General features: G+C 36.2%; 1 protein-coding gene across 1 annotated transcript in view; it reads left to right on the top strand.

Annotated features, from left to right (window-relative positions):
* The window catches only part of LOC140147462 (fibrocystin-L-like), a 96,157-nt gene that overhangs the window by 18,321 nt on the left and 57,768 nt on the right, over positions 1 to 20,068 (top strand). The window contains 4 exon segments of the mRNA XM_072169240.1: positions 727 to 784; positions 1,133 to 1,241; positions 5,938 to 5,991; positions 10,902 to 10,978. Of these exon segments, the coding sequence (XP_072025341.1) occupies positions 727 to 784; positions 1,133 to 1,241; positions 5,938 to 5,991; positions 10,902 to 10,978 (298 nt within the window).

The following is a 20,068-nucleotide window of genomic DNA, read 5'->3' as shown; positions in this document are numbered from 1 at the left end:
CGACTGATGGTGCTGTAACTCCCGCACCGATCATTCAGCCAAAATAGGGGCTGATAGGCCTACCGCCTACTCAGGGATTAATTTGACAAGCAGTCTAGCATATTTTGCATTATGAAAAATACATTAAAGGCAATACTATTTGGTTAAAAGTTAACTTCACATTCATTCAGGTCTTCCGAAGCTGCATGTGCCGGTGTCATGAGGGAAAATAAGAAATATAGCAAAACAAAACAAACTTTGTCCCCCTGATCCGAGAATAAATATGCCTTTAAGGTGGTACTACATCCCTGCCCAATTTTGTGCCTATTTTTACATTTTTCTCAAAAATTACAGAGCATTGATAACAAGTAAGATATGTATATTATAGGGGCAAGGACTACAACTACTGCACTGGAAATTTTGAGCACAGACAACAGTTGTGGAGTTACAGTCAACAATGAGGGAAAACCAATATTGGTTCAATAAATCAATAACTACTTGCCTTGAGTTGCTGAATTTTCAGTGCAGTAGTTGTAGTCCTTGCCCCTATAATCATGATAATATACATATCTTACTTTATCACCAATGCGCTATAATGTTTGAGAAAAATGCAAAAATAGGCACAAAATTGGCCAGGGGCGTAGTACCCCCTTAAAAGAAAAAATAATCATAAAGATGCATGTGAAAAGATGAACTTTGTTATTAAATCTTATCATTAAAGTAATGTATTTGATTGAATTCTTTCAGTATCGATGGAATAATACGCCTTATTTGAATAGTGTCACCCCTCCCTCTGGAACCCCAGGTGAGTTATGACGACGATGAATAACTGCTGCGCTGCTGCTGCTGCTGTTGCTCACGGTTGCTGCTGCTGCTGCTGCTGCTGATGATGATGATGATGATGATGATGATGATGATGATGATGATGATGATGATGATGATGATGATGATGATGATGATGATGATGATGATGATGATGATGATGATGATGATGGTGATGGTGATGGTGATGGTGATGGTGATGGTGATGGTGATGGTGATGGTGATGGTGATGGTGATGATGATGATGATGGCGATGATGACTACAATAGTAACAATAATGATAGTTTATCGTGATTTAGGGCATTATAATTATCTATTTGATTGTTTTCAGGAACCCTTGCGCAAATTCGTGGCAGACTGTTTACCGACAATTATTCATCACAACAAGCTACCAGTGATGTAGGAGAATATGACCCAGAGGACGATGCTGAAATTCTAAGGTACGTTTCTGGTTTATTATCCTCGTAATCCACATTGGGTGAATTCGATAGTATTTATAACATCTTTAATAATAAATGAAAAGAGGACGTTCGAACTAAATCTTCACTTGTTGATTATATACTTTAGCAATTAAAGACGATCCATGGAGCCCCCCCCCCCCCAACTCAATACAAAAGTTGACAACCATGAGAGTTACCAAATCTTTCAAAGGCCCCCTTCTTTGATTCTTCATCTTCATCAAATTTACCCCCCCTTTTTCATGCAAAATCGAGGACAAAATTTGGCCTTAATTTGATTTTGAATTATACAAACGAGAGTCCACAAGCTGCCACAAGTGTAAGGGCCCCATCCCCATGCAACTATAAAGGAAACAAACAACCAATTGGGAAAAAGGATGGGGAGAGAACAAAACAAATCAGTTTGTTTGTCTAAGTATATGCAATTTATGTCGTTGATTATCGTTTTACCAGGGAAGTGCCACTATAGATGGCACCTGGTGGGAATAGCCTATTGGGACAGGATCGAAAACAGAAAAAACAATATAATTACGTAAAAGTATTATGATTTGTTAAATCACTCTGGTGTAGCCCCGTGATTTATTATTCATCATCCCTCAACTTATAGACATTGGGACTACAACTAAGCTCTACTGAACTATTTTCTGTCCAATTGGCCCGTTTCAACTTTCAGTGGTGTACGCCCGTAGGATCGTAAGTGGTGACGGGCTGTGAATACCTCATTCCCGCAAGTTCGAATATTTTATTTTCTTCACAGAATTTTCATTTCCTTGTTTTAGTTCGCAACACAAACTTAGAAAAACCGGGTAAAACAGACACATCATTTATCGGTATGACATTTTCGTGTTGATGCTGCCCTATTTAAGTTTGCACTGAAGTATCATCTCAGTTTGGGTGTGAAAATGAAAATAATGGAGTAGGCCCATTTGACTGTAGCTCGTTCACGTAGCGTTTTCGTTGTCCCACTGGCCTACTACAACGTTAATAACGTAGATTGCCTGGCGATCGGAGTGTTATCGTCAGAGCACCTCGGACTAATTTGACTGGCTTGGTGGTGAACGTGTGGAGTTAGACTGCGGAATTCCGCGCGGAACTCAGTCCTCAATAATAAGCTATAATAGTCAGTCATTTATCTTTTGGTCGTTATATGACTATCATTTGAGGACTGAGTTGTTATAATATATTTTCCGAGGAGCAATTTCAGACAATAGCTGGGGATTAGTGGGGCAGAGGTTATCTATTGAATCCTTTCATGACCACTGAAGCATAGTCAAGTCTGCCAAGGACACTCGGCACAAATTGAAAGACCATGTCAACTCTCGACAAAAGAATGCATGCATGTCAGGTCATACGACACCAATTTGGTGTTTGTTATGACACCAATTTGGTGTTTGTTATGCTCCTCGAAATAGTACCTTACAGTCTGTCTGGTGCGGAGTCAACTTTTGCTAGTTGAAGCTGCCGACTCAACCGTATCCAGATCCAGATCCAGGCCCCTATTATCACTGATTATTAATTGTAGCTGTACACTACGAATGAGCCGTAAAGTTGGCAAATTGTATTCTGATTTACAGTGTAAAATGTGCGTGAAGGTCGCATTCATTCAAGGTACCTTAATTTGGTGCGACATGTTTCTCATTTGATAGCATTTAAACCGATCAATAATCCTATTGCTGAAGAGGATAATATAATCTTCTACCTATTTCTATAGAATCAAGTTAAATAGCTCTAGTCTTCGTTTGTTTGGGTAAATTCTGTTCAAGTGGTGGGTTACAATTATAGATACAAAGGATTGTATTTTGTGTAGGTAGGCCTATATATAACCAACAATTATAAACAATAAAGAGGACATTCCTGAACCTTGTTGACTTGATATATGCATGATATATTACCAGCAATGTGGAAAAAGAGACGCATGTAGAACCGAAAAAGGTACCATTTTGTTGAAGGAGCAGTGTTCAATAAACCATAATTCTGGCTTCTGGATATCGTTTGAAGTCACTTTACGGCTGATTCATTTTTAATTCCCTGTTCATGCTGCATGAATCACTCTCAGTGCAATCACTATAAAGCCAAATCAGCATTGAAATTTGGAATGCATTGTTGGACAGTTTTTGCAGTTTTAACATGGACGAAAAAGATAACAGACCACGTACAAGCTGTCAAAGTACATACACTGCTTAGCACGTGCAGATATAGGTAGTGTATGTGCGGCGTCCGTGATTCGGAAGTCACGTAAAGCCGTTGGTCACGTGTACAGGAAGAGTCAAATCCTGTGCACGTTAAAGTGTCATAGATTTTAAAGTTATTTTTAATGAATGATGAATGCATAATTATTACAGCAATTTCCTCAATATGTCAGAGGTCAAAGTGTCCAAAATCTGCTCTCAAAAACTGCAAGTTACAATGCAGATTGGGCTTATTGTGGACCATCCTTCCGATACTTGAGTGTTTGGTCAAGGTTTAGACAGGTCTTTGTCTGCCTCTGACAAAATTGTCATCCTCACCGAATAGGAAAGTAACAACAGGGGTTGTACTAGAGTCTGTTGCTATAATTTTTGGTCATTTTTTGCAATGCCTGTTATATGATAATTATGGGACATGGGCATTTATCTTTCACTTCCGTAGTCCACTCTTGGGCAGAACATAAAAACATAACAAATCAAGAGTAAATATATGTCTGAATTAATATCCAAAAAGTTCCCACGTTTTACTTTACTCATTTAGGAGTTATTTGGGGTTAAAATGAGTTTTTTGATTTTTTTCCATTTTTGCCCAAAAATGTCAAATATTAAAATAGCTGTAACTTTAAAAATAAATTGAGTAGAAATTTCATTTCTTTTGTAGATGTTACATGTCATATGGATTTCCAACACCGGTGAATAAAAATGTCACAGTACAACTCTAAAATATAAAAAAATGGCAAAAAACATATTTTTGTGCTATTTTGGCCATTTTTGACCTAAAAATGTAATTTTTGCATGGGGAAAAAAATAAATATATATTTTCTGGATTTAAAAAATATGTCATTATATCAACCTAGTTATTCTGAACAAAAAAGTTAATGATGGTGAATGTCTATGACCTATAGTTTTTGATCTATGGCCCTTTCAAATTCACATGGACTAAAATAGCATGTTTTTGTCATTTTTTCCAATATTAGGCTGAAAATGGTACTTTTTTGTAATTTTAACAAAATTTTCAGTGTTTGGAAAGTGGGAACTTCACATATATTATGGATATATTATAGTACTTTCATTTTAAGCTAGTTGTAGATCCACTGGTAGCTCGGTTTCCATGGCAGAAGCAATTATATCATCAATTTTACTACTTTCAATGCAGCAAAATCATTTTAGTCATCATTTTACTGCATTGAAAGTAGATAAAATTGCTGCTACCACGGTAGCGGGCATACTAGTGGATCTTGAAATAGCTTAACATTAAAGTACAATTACATGTTCATATTATTAAGTGAAGTTCCCACTTTCCAAAAACTAACAAGTTGGTTAAAATGGCCATAAAGGACCATTTTTGGCGTAATATTGGAAATATTGAACAATTTTACATGCTATTTTAGTCCATATATGAATTTGAGAGGGACATAGATCAAAAACTATAGGTCACAGACATTCACCATCATTAACTTTTTTGTTCAGAATAACTAGGTTGACATAATGACATATTTTTTTAATCAATAAAATTTATATTTATTTTTTTCCCCATGCAAAATTACATTTTTAGCTCAAAATGGCCGAAATAGCACAAAAATATGGTTTTTGCCATTTTTTTATATTTTAGAGTTGTGCTGTGACATTTTTATTCACCAGTGTTAGACATCCATGTAATATGTAACATCTACAATAGAAATGAAATTTCTACTCAATTTATTTTGAAAGTTACAGCTATTTTAATATTTGACATTTTTGAGCAAAAATGAAAAAAAAAAAAAAAAAACACATTTTAACCCCAAATAACTCCTAAATTACACAGTAACGTGCAACTTTTGAAAGTGGGAAATGTTATATTATTGATCAGTGATATACCGTATTCGTCCGAGTATAGTCCCACGTTCGAGTATAGTCCCACCCCCCATTATTGAAAAATTCCAGAAATTGTAAAAAAAAAAAAAAAAAAAAAAAAAAATTTCAAAGTTTTTTTTTTGGTTTTGTAATGTCCCTGGAACTAGACATAGGTTGACATTCTAAAAAAAAAAAAAAAATAATTAAAAAAAATTCAAGATGTTTTGTATTTTTAATATGAAAATTGATATTTTCTATTCATTTCATACTCTATTAATGATATCAAGATGCATTCAATTTTTTTTTTTTTTTTTTGAAATTGAGTATAATCCCACCCCCAATTGTGAAAAATTTTCACCTAAAAAACGGGTGGGACTATACTCGGACCAATACGGTAATAGCTATATTTTCATGTATAAACCATCCTCTACCCAGAAAGGGAGAACGAAAACTACTTTCTGAAGCACTTAGCAAGCCTTGTCCCATGGTCTAAATTAAGGTGATCCGATATACCTTGAGACCTGCATGTTCCAGTTATTGGCTTGGCAAGAAAAAGCCACAGGTGCTGAAGAATGTCAATATTTCAGTCATAGTTTTATATCATGGGGTGTACCCTGAATTCAACAATTTTGTTCCCATTTTCTCTTAATAAATTACAGAGTTTTCTGGGGAGACTACATGTGTGAACTTACAGATCCAGACTCGGGTGACCTGTAAGTATTATTTTTAATATATATTTTATGTTATTTTTTAATTACCGGGTACTGTAAATTGTGTTTCATTTCATTGTATATTATTGCCAAGCTATGAGATATTGATGTCTTCTGGAGAGCATGTAGCTAGGCCTTCACAAGGGTTTCAACAGCTTGCCATTGTACATGTGTAACATTTCTTAGAAGGAAACAGGAAATGTGATTGTGTCTGTGAATCAAACCCAGGACCTCTGATGTTTGAGAGCTAACACACAAACAGGTGCCTTGACCATGTGAGCTAATAAAGCCATACAGTTTCTGTCAAATTTGTAACCTTTAATGAAATAAGTTGTTAAGACTAGGGGTCTGTTACCGTCAAGCAAAATTTTAAATATGTGGACAAACTCAAAAAAATAGAAATCCTTGATTCTTTTAGCATGGAAAGGGTTTAGGGGGGACATTTTAAAAATGGCATTTAAAAAGTTGCATTTGGCCTGTTGGCATGGTAACGGACAAAACAAATATTAGTCGAAAATGACCAAAATTTACAATTTTCATTTTTGAAAAAGGGCAAAGTTTGGTCGAATGCCACAAAATAAAGATGTGATATAATTTTTTATTTTTTTTTCTTCAGATAGGGGCATGCTTTGGTAGTCCTTGCAAATGAAGAAAGAGCTTGTCACTCTTTTAAAAGATCCTTTAATTTTAAGTAGAAAAAGCACATTTTTGGGCAAAAATTGTAAATGTCATTTTACCCCAACATTGAAGGGGTGTAACTGTAAAGAAGAAGTTGATATTTTGTAATTGTATGGTGGCATAGCTAGAGTGAACCCTTGCTGACAGATATATAGTTTAAAAAAATTGGGGTCTCAACTTCTAAAGAAGTTCTGGCTTTTAAAAGTACCAAGTTTTTGAAAAAATGTGTATTTTTAAGGGGAATTTATGGCAAAAAAGACAAGTTTCGCTTAAAAGGATTGTGTTTAAATAACCGTAATGAAATAATTTTTGAATATATTTCTATTGATGAAAAGATTAAGTGACTTCTTAAATTTGAGTCTCAGTTTTAAATGGTACAAACAAGCTATATTATACACACAGGCCTTTTAAGCATGTTAAGCAGATTAGACAGATCGCAGCGCTATTCAAATACAGATAGAGGGCAGCGCTTGGAAGACAGGTTGCTTTTAGCATCAGACAGCTAGCTACCCAGTACAAACAACAGAGTTCACCAACTTTACGAGAGAACACCAATCAGGGGCTGTGCAATAATGATAAGCCCTGTAGGAAGGGTAAATATGGGGGTGCAACCCCAAAAAGGGGGGAGCAATTTTTTTTGGCAGGTCAAAGGGGTGAGGGGTCTAGTACATGAACCTATACGTACCATGGTTCCTAGCCGTCGCAGAGGAGCTCATAGTGTAGTGTCAATATACCGTGCTTGCGACATATCTGATTTGCCCAGGTTTTTGTAAGTTTGCCACTGCTTTTAGCATCAGACAGCTAGATACCCGGTACAACAGAGTTCACCAACTCTGCGAGAACACCAATCAGGGGCATTTGCCCATGTTTTTGTTTGCCACTGCAAGCTAGGTGGTGGCAATGGACATTGGAGCACATTTACGGGGCAGACTATACTACAGACACGCTCTGATAAGGGCTTAGAAAAACAGTGCAGAAACGTTCAAATATGCCAAATTCTTTGCTCACTACGCTTGCATTATACATGTACATCTAGACCATTATTATAAGGTTTGCAAATTGGGAACTCAAACATATGTCATGTGCGGGGGGGGGGGGCAAAGATTTGTTGGCAGGCCGGAAGGGGCAAGCAATTCTTCCGTTTGGAAGTTTTAAGCCTAGCCATCAACATCAGGAAGCATGTAAAGTTTCATCTCCAGCAGATGGATCTTCAGGGAATTCAACATCAGAAAATGTTAACCAAGAAACATTTGAAAATCATCAACATCATGAACTATGTGCTGCTTTTAACATCAGGCAGCTACTAGTACTAACCCAGTACAATCAACAGTGTTCACCAATTCTACGAGAACACCAATCAGCAATAGGAAGTATGTGAAGCTTTATCTTCAGTAGATGAATCTACTAGCTACGGGGGATTCAAGAGGTATTGCAAACGCTATTCAGTTACCCAAGGAAACATGTACATCGACATACATAAAGCATTGACGCTAGTAGCTCACATTCAGTCAGGAAAATATGACAAAATTACAAACATCAAAATTAAAAAGCCTTCTAGCCAAGATAAGAGGAAATACAAGCGGACAGCAATGCATTCTTTCTGAATCAGAGATATGATTAGGTCATGAATTGGCCCTAAAGGTTATATACCACTAATAGGCCTGGGCGATACATGGAAATCTGACGAGTAACTATTTGTTTGCATGGCATCTGAAAAGACTGCTTTAAAATCGCTGAAATTGACCAAGTAATATAGCCAAAAAAGTACTTTTTAGGGTTTGATGCTTCAAAATGGTATATTTTCTCTCATTATAATTATGGCATTTTTGTTGTAATAGTACCAAAATTCATACGCACGGCTTCGGTTTTTAGTAAATATTCGCCCTACCATATTGTAACTTTCAGCTTCGGGTGCGCACTGCCATTTTGAGGTGTTTGCGGTTAACAGTGCGTTAAAAAAGTCTCAGGTCAACCTATGTTGAGTTTTTGATCATTTGGCATCTAAATCATATAGTTTCACCTGATATTAGTGGCATTTAACTGTGAGAGTTCTGAATATGAGAAACGTCCACCCGAAATTAGCCATTTTGCCATTGAAACCCGTGTAATACATAATTAGTGGTATTTAACCTATAGTCAGCAAGAAACAAATAAACCCAATTTCCAAGAAGCAGAAAGAATATATTATTGATGGGTATGAGCATGGAGAGGTCACTGGGAATCCGGGCTGGGAATAGAGAGACTCTTCTGCTGTTGCTAAGCAAATGCGTTTTTTGGTGGATGTAAAATAGCAACAAGAGGGCATTTAGCATGTTTAGCAGGCCTACATCTGAGGTTCTGACCCCACAACACACAAGTAGTTTTTTTTCCGAGAGATCAATGATGAACTTGCAGATCCTGCAGATACAATGGTATATCAAGAGTGCCTAAAGCAAGCGGTGCAGAAACCAGAACTTTATCATCCCATTACTCCTATTACTTTGGGGACAAATAGATTATTTAGAGTACAAGATGACAAACTTAGCAGTGTCAGCATCAAAACTCTCACAGACATCTGTCAGGCACTGTTCATGATCTCATTAGAAAATCCCACACATGAGATGGCTTCACCATGTCCACATTTAACTTTCAAAAAAACAAAAAAACTGTGACATTGCATTTTAAAAACAACAATTCAAGTGCATTGTCCAGTCCCCCATGTTTTTATAAACATTTTTCTATTGTTTTGTACAATGTTTGATCTTTCTTACATTTGAGATTTGTTTTCAGTATCATGCAGTCTTAGAACTAAATTTATAAATAACATTGTATAAAACAAAGAAAAATGTTACTTGGTATGTCAGTTGCTGTTGTTGCTATAAACCCCAGCTAAGGTAGAAACAACTGGTAAAAAGGACTTATCACATTCTCATTATGTTTAAACCATATTTAGATTATTGGTGAGGTATTTCAGATAAAGTCAATCAATGGGTCCAGTAGTGAATATAGGCCTAAATAAGAAGTAGAAATGAGCCTACTCCAGAGTAGTGACCAACTGAAATATAATGTGTTTTATTTGGTTTCAATAGTTATAATCGATTTATCCATTGTTTAGGAAGAGTAGAGATTGTAAAAGACAAATAACCACCACCAAGAAATTAATGCCCATGGTAACCATTTTTGCCTAACTTTGCACATTTTTCATGCATTAAACCATATGGCTGGGGAGGGTCACTGGCAGTTTACTAAGTAAAATTACTTAAATAAATGATAACCAATGGTTATGATGGGTCAATGAACTATTCTGGGTATGTTATTTGCAAACAACAAGCCAATAAAGGATTTTTTTATACTGTGAAAGTGCTATGTAATTAGCTCATTTTTATCGAAAATAGCGAACTTTCTTCAAAGTAAAACTTCGTTATGGGGTAAAGACCCCAATTTTTTTATTGGTTGGTTGATCATCCCCATTCATAGTCATTCTCATCCAACCCCTGACTTTAATCAGCAAACTTCTTCTTGAGAGTTGTTGAATTTCAAAGTTATACCACTTTTACTAATGAAAAAAAATGCAAAAAAAGAGGGATTTTGCATTGCATATTACACAATATTCTAGGTGGGTGAGAAAACTGGCAATACTATTTTTGTAACGTCTAATACATAGGTATTTATCAGCAGCAATTTAAATTGTTCCATACTTCTAACAATTTCATTAGTGTTAGCTAGAAAAATGTGTCTTTTTCGAACTGTAAAATTAAAAAAATGAACTTTCCCTGTGGCAATCTTCAAAGAACCGTTACCATGGCAACAAGAGATTTTCGAATTTTTGATCAAGTTACAAAATCATTAGACCCAAATACCTTTCCTATCACAAGATTTAGGCAAATTCCACGAACCTTTATTTTTGGCTTTGTCCGCACATTGCTGAATTGATCCAGACCCCCAGTCTTAACAACTCAAAAGATGACATCTTAATGTATAACTATTTCCCTCCCCTTCTAATGAAACTGGAAGTGGGTCAAAATAACCTGTTTTTTACAGCATAGGAGGTAATCAACATTTTTAACCCTCCTCCCTCCTAATGAAACTAGTTTCATTTATAGGATGTTATCAATCTTTTTGGTTTTTCCCTGATTAATGCATCTGGTGTTTATGATGCTCTAGTTAGCAAAATTGGGGGAAAATATAGTATTTGATTTGAATTAGTTACCAATTATGTCCAATTCTATAATATTGATATATTATTTGTATTGAAGATATGGAATTACATTGGATAGTGATGGTACTTCTAACTGGGGAGATATGATTGTCAAACCAAAGGGGACATTTATCGGTGAGTACATAATTATTTGTTCATTTAAATCCTAGGTCCTAGGTTCAAATCCAATCAAGGCCGATTAATTTCCTCCTTGACCAGATCCTGATTCCATTTACTTTGAGACCAAAGAAACTTTAAATAAGAGTCATGCGTTACATACGAGTGGATATTCATACGTAGTGGTAGATAAATAATAGAATGAAGTTTTAACTTCAACACTACACTATTTTTAGCTCACGTGGAACGTTTTAACTAGTGCGACTAGCGTCTTCAGCAGATGGTGATGCTGTGATGATATCTTGTCTATGTACAATCGTAGCATCCTATGACATCATTCTGTCAATCATATGATGTCATCAGTGAGAGATATACCGATTGTAGACAAGATATCATCACAGCATCACCATCTGCTGAAGACGCTAGTCGGACTAGTGAAAACGTTCCACATGTCCAAGTGAGCAAAAAATAATAGTGTTGTAGTTAAAACTTTAATTCAAGAGTCATGTGGTTTCGATAAAATCAAAAACATTTGAAACGGACAGAAAGCAGCAATATCCCCTACCTCTGCTCCATTTTTGAATATTGGTCCCATTTTGAAGTGTTTTTATTTTTATTTGATTTAAAATCTTGGATATGATGAATTCAATAATATTAACCACATACATGTCATATTCATACACTATTGTGTTATTTTATACTACGGTAATCTTAATTCCTTACCAGGGCATAAGAATTCTGTGCAAAAATAGAACTTAAGGGGGGACATAACATTTCAGTCAATGGTGTAGCCAGGTTGTCGGACCAGCAAAAACTTAAATATACCACCGGAAATTATTTTGCCGATGGAAGTTGTGAATTATTATATTAATCTCATTTGTTTGGGGCTCTGTGCACTCATGAATCTAAAATGTAGGGGGGATGAAGAGCAAATTAATAGCATAAAACATGTATGCCCTATTAATTATGTAAGATATATAGGCTTCCTACCATGCATGAACAAGTAACTAATATTTATACTAATAAACTTTTTGATGGTTCTAAAGCATACAAATTATTGTCAAATATCAAGACAGTACATCACAACTTAAACAAAATAATCAAGTTAATTTTTATTGGCAAATAATTCAACAAGTATATCATGCACACACTTTTCCCCATTACTCAAAAAAGAAAGTCATGTGAAAGCTATATAACATTTGGATATGGAAAAAGAAAATGTTTTTTATAAAGTGTCAATATTTGGATTTTCCAAATGGGACCCAGTTTCAAAAAAGGAGCAGAGGTGGGAGATTTTTGACACATATTGCTTTCTTTCCTTATTGATACATTTTTTCCCCTTAGATCACCCCTAACCAGAAACATTATCAATTGATATTGAATATGCTATTATGTTTACCAGTGACACATACTAATTTCATTTGTAAAAAATGTAACATTACTTTCTTTCTATTATTGATATGTGGTATGAGCTATTGTGGAATAATTTTGAATAAAAGAAGATTCTTTTTATATGTGTCAATTTCTTTGATTTCCTAGAAAGCTATTGTTTTTAAATATGATACATTGTGATGAAAGTTTTCCACTTTGCAATAAGAATTTGAGGTCAGGTACAACATGGCGTCATGATGGTGCATGTGATGGTCATATGCAATAATTATTTAATCTTTGTGGCGCCTCCTGTATGATCCTAGTTTTTCATATCCATACAATCACACAATTAACATGCTCACGTTTATATACACGCATGTGCATGTAGTCATCAATAATGTATTGATTGAAGCTATGAGCCTGTTATGAGCAGGTACGAAAAGTAGTGATGCCAATACACAGCTGTTTACCCCATGAATTGGGCTACTAGGAGCTACTTATGTAACTTGTGTCATGCTGTATTATGTGATGTATTTTCTCATTGAGTTGCCAAAAGTCTCTGAAATTGCAAAATGTGTTTATGACCTTTTTTGACCATTCACCAGAAATTTCTTTATTCAAGTGCTTAGGGTTATTTCAAGCAATTTGCTGCTGATTGCTGCCAGTTGCACCAAAAGTTTAGAAATTGGGTACTTTTAAAAGGGCTCGGATAGCGATCTTTGCACCATCAATTTAAAAATGTATGTAAAAACTTTAGGAATTTTGGGGAACTGCAAATCAAGAGGTCAAAATTTTCAATTAATGGTTGGCTTTTCATCCCAGCTGCATACAAAATTGTAAGACTAAAAACTTCTATAGTCTACATTGTTGCGGGAAACAAATTTTTGAGATGCGAAGAATAGGGTAGTCCGCACCCCAACAAAACATTGAATTTTGTTTTTGTTAATGTTAAAGGGGTCAAATTAAGTTAATTAGTTTCAAAAGCACTGAAAGGGCCCTTTAGACTAAAATAAGGTTGCCATGTTTTTCACTCCCATGTCTCATACTCTGGTCACTGCATCAACTATTACATCAACTTTTCATACCTCCAGATTTATTATTTGTCAATAAATGAATTATGTCAATAATGTCAATTATTGTGTACTTAAAAGGGTCAGTGTCCTTTTTGGAGATCAAGACTTTTAAGTCTTGATCTCCAAAAAGGACACTGGCACTTGCAACACTTAGGAAATAGTGTAACTATACTTTAGGAGTGGGTGCATTTTGAAGGGAACACCATCTGGACCTTAGACACCAGATCATGGGCAATGTTAATTCTTAATGAAGAGGGGGTTGTGCCCCTTCCACTTGATGCTAAACATGGTTGACCAGAATATTTAAATAAATGAACATCTTGACTGATCTTGTTGTATTTTGACAATTTACTATTGGGTTGCTCTGTTTGATGCATTTAATAGTTCAGTCTGAGAGAGTCTTAATCAATTAAATATATTTCAATAAAAGGCAAGGCTAATGATGACTCAAATCAATACAAGTGATTACAAATTGATCTGTCGATCCATTTTAATGATTTGATTATCAATGGTTTTTGAACATGGAACAGTGCATATAGATTTTATTACCTTTTAATGTATTATAAATGAGCCTAAATACATTATTTCATTTTATGACATGTAAACAAGGATGAACCGACAAAGAAAAACAAGACAATAAACCTGTAATTTGCATGCTATGTGATCTTGGCAATGGCATACCGGAGAAGAGTTTTCTGTAGGAACTATCTCACAAAGCACTTATGAAATGAATATAATTGTTATATTTCTTGATTCTTTTATCACAGCTTTACAGCAAATTAGCTGTTGTATTTTATATTAGTTTCACTGTATTTCTAATTTGTACTTCATTTTGTAATTCCAAGAGTCCAGGGTCAGTACGGCCATAACTCTTTCCTATTCACTGCAGTGACAGAGTGAAACTCTCTCCCAAGTGAAGCCCATCAGTTCCTATCTTGTCCTATCAAACCAGACTGAGGAAGAGTCCCACTTCCTGACCTGTCTTTATTCACTGCAGTTACAGAGTGAAACTCTCTCCCAGGTGAAGACCATCAGTTCCTATCTTGTCCTATCAAGCCAGACTGATGAAGAGTCCCACTTCCTGACCTGTCTTTATTCACTGCAGTTACAGAGTGAAACTCTCTCCCAGGTGAAGCCCATCAGTTCCTATCTTGTCCTATCAAACCAGACTGAGGAAGAGTCCCACTTCCTGATCTATCTTTATTCACTGCAGTTACAGAGTGAAACTCTCTCCCAAGTGAAGCCCATCAGTTCCTATCTTGTCCTATCAAACCAGACTGAGGAAGAGTCCCACTTCCTGACCTGTCTTTATTCACTGCAGTTACAGAGTGAAACTCTCTCCCAAGTGAAGACCATCAGTTCCTATCTTGTCCTATCAAACCAGACTGAGGAAGAGTCCCACTTCCTGATCTGTCTTTATTCACTGCAGTTACAGAGTGAAACTCTCTCCCAAGTGAAGACCATCAGTTCCTATCTTGTCCTATCAAACCAGACTGAGGAAGAGTCCCACTTCCTGACCTGTCTTTGTTCACTGCAGTTACAGAGTGAAACTCTCCCAAGTGAAGACCATCAGTTCCTATCTTGTCCTATCAAACCAGACTGAGGAAGAGTCCCACTTCCTGACCTGTCTTTATTCACTGCAGTTACAGAGTGAAACTCTCTCCCAAGTGAAGCCCATCAGTTCCTATCTTGTCCTATCAAACCAGACTGAGGAAGAGTCCCACTTCCTGACCTGTCCTTATTCACTGCAGTTACAGAGTGAAACTCTCTCCCAAGTGAAGCCCATCAGTTCCTATCTTGTCCTATCAAACCAGACTGAGGAAGAGTCCCACTTCCTGACCTGTCTTTATTCACTGCAGTTACAGAGTGAAACTCTCTCCCAAGTGAAGACCATCAGTTCCTATCTTGTCCTATCAAACCAGACTGAGGAAGAGTCCCACTTCCTGATCTGTCTTTATTCACTGCAGTTACAGAGTGAAACTCTCTCCCAAGTGAAGCCCATCAGTTCCTATCTTGTCCTATCAAACCAGACTGAGGAAGAGTCCCACTTCCTGATCTGTCTTTATTCACTGCAGTTACAGAGTGAAACTCTCTCCCAAGTGAAGCCCATCAGTTCCTATCTTGTCCTATCAAACCAGACTGAGGAAGAGTCCCACTTCCTGACCTGTCTTTATTCACTGCAGTTACAGAGTGAAACTCTCTCCCAGGTGAAGCCCATCAGTTCCTATCTTGTCCTATCAAACCAGACTAAGGAAGAGTCCCACTTCCTGATCTGTCTTTATTCACTGCAGTTACAGAGTGAAACTCTCTCCCAAGTGAAGCCCATCAGTTCCTATCTTGTCCTATCAAACCAGACTGAGGAAGAGTCCCACTTCCTGATCTGTCTTTATTCACTGCAGTTACAGAGTGAAACTCTCTCCCAAGTGAAGCCCATCAGTTCCTATCTTGTCCTATCAAACCAGACTGAGGAAGAGTCCCACTTCCTGACCTGTCTTTATTCACTGCAGTTACAGAGTGAAACTCTCTCCCAAGTGAAGCCCATCAGTTCCTATCTTGTCCTATCAAACCAGACTGAGGAAGAGTCCCACTTCCTGATCTGTCTTTATTCACTGCAGTTACAGAGTGAAACTCTCTCCCAAGTGAAGCCCATCAGTTCCTATCTTGTCCTATCAAACCAGACTGAGGAAGAGTCCCACTTCCTGACCTGTCTTTATTCACTGCAGTTACAGAGTGAAACTCTCTCCCAAGTGAAGCCCATCAGTTCCTATCTTGTCCTATCAAACCAGACTGAGGAAGAGTCCCACTTCCTGACCTGTCTTTATTCACTGCAGTTACAGAGTGAAACTCTCTCCCAAGTGAAGCCCATCAGTTCCTATCTTGTCCTATCAAACCAGACTGAGGAAGAGTCCCACTTCCTGACCTGTCTTTATTCACTGCAGTTACAGAGTGAAACTCTCTCCCAAGTGAAGACCATCAGTTCCTATCTTGTCCTATCAAACCAGACCGAGGAAGAGTCCCACTTCCTGACCTGTCTTTATTCACTGCAGTTACAGAGTGAAACTCTCTCCCAAGTGAAGCCCATCAGTTCCTATCTTGTCCTATCAAGCCAGACTGAGGATCAGAATCCCACTTCATGATCCGACTTAATAAAATTGAGATACTACTCTCTAGCGGTTAAGCAGATAATTATCGATTTATTGAAAAGAAATAAGTTAAAACAATGTTTACAGAGTGTCTAACTCTACAAAAATGGGGAGGACAACCAATCAATTGAAGTTTTGGTCTAAGCAGGCTGATATGATGTTAGGCATGAGCGAGATGCAATCAATTAAGGTTTTGGTGTAAACAGACTGGTCAATATGATGTTGGGCATGAGCAGAGAAGATGAGAATCATCTTCTCTGGGCATGAGCTAATGCATAATTCTTCTGTCTGCAAAATCAATTCCAAAAGGTTTAGGCATTGTGGGACATAATTGAAAAGGATGATAACAAAGAAGTTATGTTTTGTGTGAGATGAGTCGGCACAAAGTGATGAATGTGGTCCAAAACATGATGTATGATATGTGCTGCCTTGTGCTATCCCCTGGCTTTAGCCATGAAAGAGGGTATTGTAAAATTTCTTGAAACCTAGTGCAAATGTTAACATTTGGGTACAACGTAAGGGGGTCTTGCAGTTATGAACCGCTGTATATTTTTCAAGTGGACATCAACTTTTAAAGGGGCATTTCGGGAACTCATCCCCCAACTTTTCTGAAAAAATGTTAAGTTTTTCATACCTTTGGAAACCTCTGGCTGCATGTTTGTGTGCAAAAAACCTCTTGTTGATTCATTCATTTGGCAAAAATATTATCAAATTTGTATATGTTCTGTTAACAGAACACAATTACAACACAGTGGCCTATGGCCTATCTTTTCTGGTAATACACATCACTATGCAAAATCAGGATCAGCTGACATTTTGGGAATAAACGTTTTTTGTAGACATCTACTGAAACATACCATAAAAAGAGGATGCTAGACTCAATTTATTTAATGTCTTTCCCTTATCAGTTAAATTCTGTTACAAAGGTATCTCTTTACATAAAATTACAATATTATTATAGTCTGTACTCAAGTCAGTCATTTAGATATTCCTTTTTATTGTATCTCTAAATGTAATGAGAAGTATTTAACAGTATACATTTTTAGAAAGGAAATGAAGCAAGGAATCCAACTAGCATAACAGATTCCTGCAAAATTAACCGCTTTTTGAGAAAATCTCAAAATTTGATTTTACTTTACTGAATCGAGGAAGATGTACAAACTGTAATAGACACAACATAAAGCAGCATTTGGATATGTATGTATTCCTATGTGCTTTTCAGATTTTTGTCATGAAGGTGTGATAGCCTTGCTGCTATATGGGTTGAAGTTAATTGGTTATTGCAAAAGAATTGGTCACCCATTCATAACACTTTTGCAAGGGCGCTATGGTTGTTGTTAACTTATAGCAAGAGCACTATGGTTGTTGTTAATGTTTTAAATCAATATTGGGGTGATTTATAATCCAGGTGTTGGGTTGATTTTAGTTTTTATAAAAGCTCCTAGTTATTGTGGTATCTGTGCCTGTTACTTAACATTTCCAGCCATGTCAGTTAACACATATAACATCTACAGTTGTCCAGCGATTGAATTTTGTTCAATTGTATCAGCCACCGAACATTTATAGCTGTCAATTAGTAACTTTCAGCATGCCTATAATTGAACATTTTTTACTGTATGTGTCAGTAATTGAACATTTTAGAGGTGTCTATAAAAATTGAACCGACTTGAAATTGCCCTGGACAATTAACTAACTGCTATTGCCTTGATTTCCCCATACAAGAAACTTGGAGATCTAACCCTGGTTGTGATAGTTGTTTCTACTGTTTAGATGTAGTATGATTAGGGTTCTGTATCGATGCATCCCTGAATCTCTTGCCCATAGTGATCACCAATTTTCTGGAAATTGTGCAGAGGCATGCAGTGCACTATAACTTATAAGCATAATAGATAACCTCATTTTTGTCATAAGTTACTAAATTCAAATCTCGAGTTGTCGGTGTTTGGATATTTTCCCCGATATTTTTAAACTATGTATTTCCAGCTGCGTCATAAATCAATAAACCTTTCAGTGACATCAGTGATTGAACATTATTTTGCTATCATGTTGAAATTGATTATTTTCAATTGTCTTAGCATCAGCAACTAAATATTCTCATAATTGAGGTTGTCATCCTTTTGCCATGGGTAAAAGCTAGTAAATCGATAGAGTTGCATCTCCTTTTATTGTCATTGGTGCAAATCTGTACTAGTCTCTTCTTGTCTTATAATTTCTTTGATACTTGAAGGTAATTATATTGATTTACCAATAACATGGTCGAAAATGGTGTCACATTGACGACATCTATGTGACAAAACATTTTAGTTTTTAGAAAATGTGCTGTTCAAACTATCTCTGACCAAATTAGAAAACTAAGAAACCAGTTCAATTCAAAGACAGTATTATGTGGTAGGAAAAGTATACAAATCAGGAAATTCACAAGTGGAATAGGTTTTTCTTTCAGTAAAGGAAAAAGCACTAATCCATATAGACTTCATCAATTTAATTTGTCTCAATCGTTTAATAAATGGACCATGTTGCATAACTGAGGCAAAAATTTAGGAATCAATCCGATCAATAAATCGTCCTTATAACCATAAAATGCTGTTATTGATTCTATTCGTTGTATATACCCAGTATACACAATTGTAGTTATTAGTTGCTCAAACTTGATGCTTGTTGGCATCAGTATTGATTCTCAACAACCTCAGATCATAGACCGTAAAAATATATCTTTAAATTTATGTAAAAGAGGCAGTTTTACGACGTGTTTCTAAATATGTTTATTTTAAAGTATTCAATACACCTCCTATACTTATTATTGATAAAGTAATAACTTTTAGAAGCATGGTCATCAATAAGAGCTACCACGAGTACTTAGAACAATGATTGCATGTACAGTGCCTTGCCATGGGAGGATGGAGTAAATGTATTTTTATCATTGACTTTGTAGTTATAGTTGTAGTTATAGTTGTAATCACATTTTTATAATCATTTATAATTGTAGTTGGATTATAGTTGCATTTATAGTTGCAGTTAGAATTGTAGCTGGATTCAGAGTTATAATTAGAGAGTTATAGTTGAGTCTAGAGTTATAGTTGAGTTTATAGTTACTTTATAGTAGTTGTAGGTTTAGAGTTAGGGTTGAATATTTCACTTATGCTACATATGATCACAGAAGTAAGAAATCTTTCATGATGATCAAGTATTAAACCTAGTAAATTCAAAACCTAGGTCTGTAGATTGAAACCTTCTTAGACTATACTTCAACATCAGATACTCTTTTTTTCTGGAAGACCTGGGTAAATTACTTGAGGGCACAACAAAGGGGAATTAGTTTTATGGCCATATTAAATGTTTTCACTGTGGGAGACTATTAGCATGATTAGTAGTTGTGAAAACCATAGATGTGAAAACAGACCCTGGAAATAAATTCCAGGATCTGTAGTGCTGTGACCTGGTATAGATCTGATCACTACCACACTGCTAAAATAGTCATGATAGTGGGGTGGGTGTAACAATGCGGTACTTAAAAACAATTG

The sequence above is a fragment of the Amphiura filiformis genome, chromosome 3, assembly GCF_039555335.1.
Source record: "Amphiura filiformis chromosome 3, Afil_fr2py, whole genome shotgun sequence".
Taxonomy (NCBI): Eukaryota; Metazoa; Echinodermata; class Ophiuroidea; order Amphilepidida; family Amphiuridae; genus Amphiura; species Amphiura filiformis.
This window is presented reverse-complemented; position numbering and strand designations above follow the sequence as displayed.